This window comes from Rissa tridactyla, chromosome 3 (assembly GCF_028500815.1).
Source record: "Rissa tridactyla isolate bRisTri1 chromosome 3, bRisTri1.patW.cur.20221130, whole genome shotgun sequence".
NCBI lineage: Eukaryota > Metazoa > Chordata > Aves > Charadriiformes > Laridae > Rissa > Rissa tridactyla.
Genome location: NC_071468.1, coordinates 55,945,167 through 55,954,390, shown reverse-complemented (window position 1 = coordinate 55,954,390; position 9,224 = coordinate 55,945,167). Strand labels below are relative to the sequence as shown.

Genomic DNA, 9,224 nt, shown 5'->3' with positions numbered 1-9,224 from the left:
TTGCCACATTTTAGTTCGCACCATACAGTGGGATGCACGGGTAGCAACACCGGTTGCTTCTGCACCTAAAGAACAAAGCACGGAGTATTCCTTAGTCCCTTTCCCCCATGTCACCATCATGGCAGTTCTTAGCCCTGGAGCTCAATCACTTGCAATAGGAACTTGAATTTTGGTAAAGCTTATCAGTCATAGGCTGGATGTGGTCTGCTGATATCTACTAAGACAAAACCACATTAAAAATGCTTAATACACATTTCTTCCATTCATTTGTTACCAAATCAACTACGTTAAAATTGTATTGGCACTGTGCTCCTATAAACAGTGTGGAAAAATAGCACACAGTTGCACAATTTAAAGCCATAACACAACGCACATCCATAAAAAAATGGAATTAGGTCTACACAAGCATCTCAAATTACTGATTTGAGTAGTACCCAAATCGATATGTGACTTTTCTCCTTCAAATTCTGTACTCACATGCAATGTGATAGTGTTTTACTATTTAAAATAAACTTGCAAATAATAGTCAGTCAATTATTTGCAACTTAAAATGATGAAGAGAATGGGACACTGGGAAAAGTAGTCAGCTAACCTCACGCCTCCAGCAGTATCTCCAGCACTGGCTGGAGATTGCTACGTTTTGGTTAAATATTGAGAATATATGCGTATTTGATTAAAACATAATTATATCCACCTGCACTGCTGCCTCTGAAGGCGGCACTATTTGAAAAGCTCTACCGTAGAAGCCAGCATATCACCGATACAGAACTGCTCAAAGAAAAACAAATAAAAAATGTTGTGAATTGTATCAAAAAGAAAAAAAAAGTCAAAATTTAGTCTGATCGCATCATTCTTAATGGTTACCATCATTCCCAAGTGTTCCTATAGCACTTAAACTCATCGTGGACCCTGAGGCCCTCAAACATTTTCTGCTAACTCTTCCTGTTCTTTCAGTCTCCAGTAATTTTTTTAAGTAGTTTACACAAAACATGAGCCTCACAAGGCATTTTGGACTACATAAAATCAAAGACTGTTCCTCAAACTTAGCAACAGAAGAGCTATTCAAGCAGTCAGGCTTGAAAAAGAAATGCACTGCGATCATTCAACTCCGTACCAAAGAAAGGAATCAAAAATTTAAAACCAATTTGTATTTTCTGCTCAAATTGTAAAGATTTTTTTTTAAAAAAATAAGAGATCAATAAAATAAATAAAGTATGTCAAAGCATTTATTTGCTATTTAAAAGTTAGAACTAAACTTTAGAAAGAGTCACCATGGATTCACAAGCTGTACTACAGAAACTGTTAGTTAACTGCACTGAAAAGTTTCTGACACTGTTTTATAGCAATACTCCCAATTTTAGACCACCAAAGTAGTAGTATTGAACAGGGTAAATACTCACTAGATTTCAATACTTGGCACTTTTTTTTTTTTTTTTTAAGCCGCTTGTTCAACATCTTTACAAGTCTTCCTTTAATTTGTGTCCAGGCTCCAATGTATATGCTGAAGGTAGAGGAATCTGACTGAAGAGATGCAGTACTGATGAGGATACTTTTCTTAAAGTGAAAAATGTATTCTCCCTGGGCATCTACAAAATATGCTGAAGGTAGACCTTTCAAGATCATAAAGTTGATTAAGCACGCAGAAATAAAACAAATACACATAGACACAGGCACAAATACTGACCACGCGGTTTTAAAATCAATCTATCATTAGCTTGAGACTGAACATATCAAATCTCACGGTTAATCTGAATTTCAGGGGTGCCACACATAACCATAATCCTGGGCAACAGAATAGCTCGACTAATCGGAGACTGCAGAAGAGAAATGTTTTTCTAATTTATCTAGCAACGTGAACTGAAGTCAGTTCCGCAGAGCTGATGTGACACAGCACCTGGTTACCAGCGCTATGTCTCAGTTTTGCTGCCTGCATTTTTAAAGTTATCCCAATTCTGAAGCTTGACCAAGTGAGCATCTCTAAAAGCCAAGGAGCGTAGTTCTCCCTGCTAAAGAGAGAATTACTTTTTTTTTTTACAATTATAGAGATCCCTGACAAAGACAATACAAAAATGTGAAGTCATAAATCAGCATCCAAGATAAAATACTGATGGTCACAAAGTTTAACCTTACTGCAAATGTTTCATTTTTTTATACTTAATCTCCTATAAGGAAAAAAAATTCAGTAGTGAAAATTAGTTCTATTTCATCCTTTCATCACTGTCTATGCCATTGATGAAGATGCTAGGACCGGTGCTGTTCAACATCTTCATCAATGACATAGACAGTGGGATCAAGTGCACCCTCAGCAAGTTTTCCAACGACACTAAGCCGAGTGGTGCAGTCGACGTGCCAGAGGGACAGGATGTCATCCAGAGGGACCTGGATGAGTTAGAGAGGAGGGCCCGAGCAAACCTTATGAAGTTCAACAATGCCTACAAGGTCCTACACTTGGGTCGGGACAACCCTCCTTATCAATACAGGCTGGGGGATGATGTGATAGAGAGCAGGCTCGTGGAAAAGGACTTGGGGGTACTCATGGATGAAAAGCTGGACACGAGCCAACAGTGTGCACTTGTAGCCCAGGCAGCCAATCGCATCCTGGGCTGCATCAAAAGAAGCGTGGCCAGCAGATCCAGAGAGATGATTCTCCCCCTCTACTCTGCTCTCATGAGACCCCACCTGGAGTACTGTGTCCAGCTCCGGAGCCCTCAGCACAGGAAGGACATGGACCTGTTTGAGCAGGTCCAGAGGAGGGCCACAAAGATGATGAGAGGGACTGGAGCACCTCTCCTATGAAGACAGGCTGAGAGAGCTGGTGTTGTTCAGCCTGGAGAAGAGAAGGCTCCGGGGAGACCTTATAGCGGCCTTCCAGTACCTGAAGGGGGCCTACAGGAAAGCTGGGGAGGGGCTGTTTGCAAGGGCAGGTAGCGATAGGACGAGGGACAATGGTTTAAACTAGAGCAGGGTAGGTTTAAATTAGGCATTAGGAAGAAGTTCTTTACAATGAGGGTGGTGACACTGGAACAGGTTGCCCAGAGAAGTTGTGGAGGCCCCATCCCTGGAGATATTCAAGGCTGGGTTTGATGAGGCTCTGAGCCGCCTGATCTAGTTGAAGATGTCCCTGCTCACTGCAGGGGGGTTGGACTAGATGACCTTTAAAGGTCCCTTCCAACCCAACACATTCTATGATCCTTCAAATCTTAAACCCTTAAAAACCTACCCTTTAAAAGCATACAATAATGATATGCCAAGATACCGGTATCAACTTGAAGGAAGAGCTAATGATATACATGACCTGAAATGCAGGAAGAATATAAATCCTCTGAAGGTAAAAGTCTGTGGAACAGACAACACTGGAGATGTCATTTCTCTCGTCCCACTGTTCCAGGATCAGTTATTGAAAATAATAATCGATACACTCTCATACTAGTGTGTTGATGGCTCTGCACAGCCAGATAGAGCTAGGATGGAAATATTCATTTTATTTTTCCCCTTCAGGAAATAAACACTCAAATAAACGCAGGGAAAAGATCAATTATGCATTTGATAGGATAAGCAGAATTCCATTTCACCTGTTTCCCCGAACATGCTTTTTCCACCCCACAGCTGACTGGAGTTTATGACTTGATTTTTTAAGTACAGCCACCCTCCTCACTCTAAACTCTTAATTTTTCAGACAGCAGATTAAGGCACTCCAGTTGATCAATCTGTGCTAAGGCATGTTTTTTGCTAGATCTGAAGTTAACATGTTTACAGATGCCTCCTGAAGGGCTTTTACACTGTGTGCCAGGAAAGCCCAACTCCACACACCAAACGTCTGTCTAGACAGGGTCCAAGTGGGAAAGACATGTCCGGGAACACTCCATGCCTCATAGCACTACAATACACAGAGCACCAAAATACAGTTTAACCATATTAATCCTTAAACTATGCTTGTATTAACAGTACACTAAGTACATAATCTATTACCTTGGAAAAAGTGGCTGCCCATTTTGAATTAGAAGAATATTTTTAAAATTATAAACTCTTAAAGCATGAAGTAAGAAGAGCCTGTATCTAGCTTATTACTTTATGAATAAGTGAACGGGTCTTTGGTCAGTACACAGTCCTGTCAATACAACTTCATGGAATACATTCCTTACACCCACTGAATTAGAATTTACCAAAATAATGCACGGGAGGAAAGACACAAGATTCAACACAACAGAAACTTAAATAAAATCCCTGGTCGGTCATAAGAAATCAGCCTACTTTTAATACTGTTAATGCTTATTGTTCCGTCAAGTATTCTGTTGCTCCACAGCGTGGAAAAAGCAAACAAATCACAAACCCAAACATTAGAATATAATTTTTTTTTTAATTTTTATAAATAACTTATCTGTTACAAAGGCAGTTTACCCAGCTAAATCACAAAACCATCAACTCAAGATATCCAAATTAGGTTTTATTAATAAACAGGTAAAAACTGATTTGTCAATCTTCACATAGAACTGCAGATGAAGCTGAAAAACAAGGCCTCATATTATAAACAAAACGCATTGAATGCAAGTGCTTTGGGTCTACTGCCTAATTACCTGGGATTGGCATTTTCTTCCCACATAAAAAAAATGCAAAGCCTTCAAAACAAAGGCCTCTGTGCATTCACATAGATCACTTGTAAAACTCCTAATAAGTGTCCACTGGCAAATGTTTACAGTGGGTGACAGTCTACTTTGTCTCTTGCTACATTGTTAGCACTCCCTCCAGCCTCACACTAAGTGCTGCTACATAATTCTTTGCGTGCCGTCTTTCATGCATACTGTACTGGAATTCCATTTTCTTGATCTCGGTTACATACATCCCCGATCATGTGAATATTTTCCTTAAAAAAATAGATCATCAAAATAAAGAGATGCTTGAGGTTGCTTCAGTGTTCAAGTCTGTTTGATTTCTCTTTTCCAGCCTTTATTTCAGTTGTCCTAAATATTGCTATCCTTGTTTTCTATAAATATGAGACTTCACCACAAAGTCAGGTTTAGAAACTGGCTGCCAAAACAGGAAAGCATTTAGAGTCCTTGAACAAAGCTGTACGATGCTGCTGCTGTTGATTTTGGCACTGTATGTACTTCCCCAATGAATCTCTCTTCAGGAGTCTGCAAGATACCCAGCAGATGAAGCAAGCTTAAATCGGATGCTGATCTGTTGGTGGGTTGAAAGTTTCTTAGAATAAAGTTTCCTCATGCCAGACAAAACGCTACCTTGTGTCACCCACCGTAAAACTCAGTGTACAGAGTGAACTATATGCATAACTCTTCCAACTTTTCCTGCAATTTTACCACGCTGCATCTGCAGGTCTTCACAGATCATCAGCATTTACAAGAGCAATGTACAGAACGAGCAGAGGAACGCTATTTTGTGCATAGTTTCTTATTAATGCTCTTATTTTAAGGCATTGCTTCTCTCAGATAAAAGCTTAAAAAAAGGGACATGATCGTGCTTAATCACTTAAAGGGAAAAAAGGAAAGTTAACAAAAAGACTATTAAACTATACATACAGAAGTACAAGAAAATAATAAAGGTGAAGAAAAGAAATCACTTAAAGCAGGCTCTAGAGCTATGTACAGTAGGAAAAGCTTTGGGGTATTTCACTGTGTGTATTGTACAGACAACGCATGCAGTTTTTCCTTTTCATCTTTAGATGTGATTGTCCTGATTTCTGGCTTCACAGAGATATTTTCAGGGAAGACAAGGCAAAGAGTACCACTGATTCGTGAAGTTCTTCCCTTTATCGAAGGCACTATGTGGCAGCAAACAGTTTAACTATTTAAACCTTGTTCCTTTTAGATCTCCTCTGTGCATGTAGTGTTTCACTGAAAGCTCCAAAAACAAAAACGCTAGCACTCTATTCCTTTCCCCTGTCAAAATTCAGTAGTGACACTGGGGCAGAGAAGAGGACGGGCAACACCCAAGCACTGAACATGGTGTGTGTTACTGGGATACTGGTAATACTGTACATGGTTTAGGCAGCTGGCAACTGAGTCTTTCAGCAGATGACCTTCCAGCCGATCAATTTCAACTGCCTGTGACACAACACTGAGGTATTACTAGCTCTGTGGGCTGACATTTAACATTAGCAGAATACCATCTCATCACACCTTCAATTTTACAAAATCTTACGCATAAATGCTTTTTTTGCCCCCCTATGACTGGATAGTTCCTTGTACGTTTGCTGTGGTTTTACAAAAGGTAACAGGCCTGTTGGCTCAGAAATGTCTAGGCATTTCACACTGTTCACAGCGATTTAAGGCCGGATGATTTAAAAAAGTACAGGCAGTACAACTCCACTGAGCTCCCTCATCTTCATCTGTGTCTGGAACAGTCTTTGGTGTTTTCACAATGGACCTCTGATCTGTGACATGAACGAGATAAGATAAGCAGTTAGTAACCAAAACCAGCATGGAAAGAATTTTGAGATGATTTTTTTTTCCAGTATCTGAGAACTATCTTGTTCCTCTGAGAACAGCACCAGTTATTACAAGTGACAGAGGCAGCTTTTTACCACCCCCTTGACTACAGCTTGATTGTAAGTCAGCCAAATGGCACAAGGTGAAACTATAAAAAGCATGTTTCCCATCCCTTCACTCTGCTTTCTTCCCTTTTGGTCTCAGTTTAAAGGTCTTGCATGAAAAGGAGATAAAATTTAGAAATTAATCAGCACAGGAAACATGCACAAGATTTAGAAGTCTGAGGTCTACGGAGCAGTCTAAAATTCATTAAGACAAGAAATTAGTGCTCTGCAACCTTTTGACATATTTAAGGTGTTGATCCTAGAATGAGTATCAGCAGTTCTTCCTCAAACCAGATAGCAGTCAGATACACCAAAAAAATCAGTGCCTAGCTCTCCCATGCTATAGAGTAATCCTCCCAAGCATACAAGTGCATCTTTTTGCATGATGTGTTAGACAACAACCTTCAACTATTTTAAAAGAGAAAAGATGAAAAGAGAAAAGAGATGAAAAAGATGAAAAGAGAGAAAAGAGAGACATGTCAGGTTAAGGGCGTCCAGTTTAGGCAACTGCAGCAAAGTCTTTCAGCCAATTATTTCAACTGGAGAACATCTCATTAGTGACTAGCCAATTGCAACTGCTGCAAAATGACAGCCACAGCTTCAGGAAATACAATGCTACTGATCACAACTGCAAAAAGAACTATTTTTCATTCTTTTGTGAACAGTGGTAATTCTGGTTTAAGTCACCGCCTACATCACAGTTATACTGAAACTTGAAATGAATATTAAAGTTAATGACTTTAAGGACTAAGATACAGTAGAGATACCTTTTTTTTAAAAGAAAGAAAAAGAAAGGATAAGAGGTACTTCACAGGTTTATAAACCAGAGTTAACTTTGCATTTTCAAGATAGGTTGTATCGAATCGGTGAACGCTTACAAATTTGTGAGTTGATGCAAATATTAACAACTAGTCACAGAAAATTAATTTTAATTTTCTTCTTGGATGGGTTACTTTTTATTTATTGTAAAGGGAACTATGTAATTGACAGAACTCCTGATAAATTCTTCACGGTTCAGCTGTAAAATGTACCTAATAGGACTGCATATGGATTCAACTTTACTAACTTCGTGAACAGCTTGGATAATGAAGGTTAAAAAAAAAAAGGTTATACAGCATGAAGAACAGTATCAGTTTGGAAGAGTCACAAACAGTGTGGAGGACAAAAAAAAAATAATGTAATTTATCTAGACCATTTTGAAATATAGAATGTCAGAAATCCGTAAGATGAGATTCTGTAATAACAGTTACTGCACACTACAAGGACCAATCACACACACACATATATTATGTGGAGACCTTCCTGGACAAGGAAGCTGCACAGAAACATTAGTGGATCATCTATTTCATTTGGTGGTCTGCCTATAGGTCGCAGTACTATGCTGTTGCAAATAAGTTAATTTCATTCTCTGCTTTATGTAACACACAGAGGTAATTATTCTGTTTTGACATTCCACTAGGGCAAAAAAAAAAAAAGTAATGTACAAAACTTAATGACAAGCAAAATGTTCAACTACTAAATTCGGCAATACTGACTGCCCTATTGGACAACATTCTTCTCTTCAACTATCTACAACTATACTTAACAATAGTCAGAAGAGGCTTTTATGTATATTGTTAATACAAATTCTACGGTAGCCAGGAAGTCCAGTCAGGGTAAACAAATGAAGTTACTGTAACATGTAAATAAATCCGCTCTTCACCAAGGACAATAATGAAGTCATCTAAGTGAATTTTACTCGTCCCTAAGCAATGTGTCTCATACTCATTTTTAGAGAGAGACAGATGCTGTCATTTACTTAAACCACCTACCAACATATCATCCAACTTTAAACATCATTATTGAATGTACTTCTCTTTCCTGAATGTATGAATAGAAACAGAAGCACATTTACTGCCAATACAACTAAAATGCAAGGTTTGTATGCTTTTGAAGTAATCTGTTCCATAATGAACATTTAAACTAGATTCATAGAATAGCACTTGATATTAAATGCATACCAGATATTAGCATTAAATCCAAATTTTACCAGTACAGTACCTTTGGGTTTTGGTGGCACTGGACCAAGAAATCCAATATTATCGTAAAAATTATGAATAGCACTGGGATTAAAATGTGGTCCTAAAAATAAAAAGAAAAGAAAGTGCAGCAGTGTTAAAAATAAACTTGTGTAGGAAAGCATATCAGGGTTTTTTTGACAGTAATTCTGAAACAGTACTATTATTCACTTACCACCTTTTATATCAAAGTGTCAATATAGACCCAAGTGAGATATTAGTGATGTCAACAATACACTTGAAGAAAGTTATCGTCCAAAACATGCAATATAAAGTCAGAAACAGAATCCAGCAGATGAAGGTCCTTAAATATAGTTTTTCTTCTGCCACTCTTATTTTATTAGTAAGTTTTACCTGAAACTTCTTCTAAATTGCAACTACACTGAAAGAGATGTGCTATCTACTATCCAGTATTTTATATATGCTTAGATTTAATACTTAGAGGAACTCCTAATTCCAATTTACTGTAACAAACAAATATAAAGCCACATGCAATTTGAATATTCTATTTGAGGTCAAGTCTTTAGTGCAGCATTACATTCAGTACACCTGTTTACTTTCTCCTTATCTGCAGGTACATTGTCTGAAAGAGAACTTCCGTGGCTCATGACTGAACTGAT

The 9,224-nt window shown here is 38.3% G+C and overlaps 1 protein-coding gene across 2 annotated transcripts in view; it reads right to left on the bottom strand.

Annotated features, from left to right (window-relative positions):
• Window positions 1-4,423: 4,423 nt before the first annotated feature.
• The window catches only part of TAB2 (TGF-beta activated kinase 1 (MAP3K7) binding protein 2), a 64,990-nt gene continuing 60,189 nt past the window's right edge, over window positions 4,424-9,224 (bottom strand). For both annotated transcript variants that reach the window (XM_054194399.1, XM_054194398.1), the window contains exons 6-7: window positions 8,588-8,668; window positions 4,424-6,388 (exon numbers count right to left, since the gene is read on the bottom strand). In XM_054194399.1, the coding sequence (XP_054050374.1) occupies window positions 6,243-6,388; window positions 8,588-8,668 (227 nt within the window). In that variant the 3' untranslated portion in view covers window positions 4,424-6,242. The remainder of the gene's footprint in view (window positions 6,389-8,587; window positions 8,669-9,224) is intronic.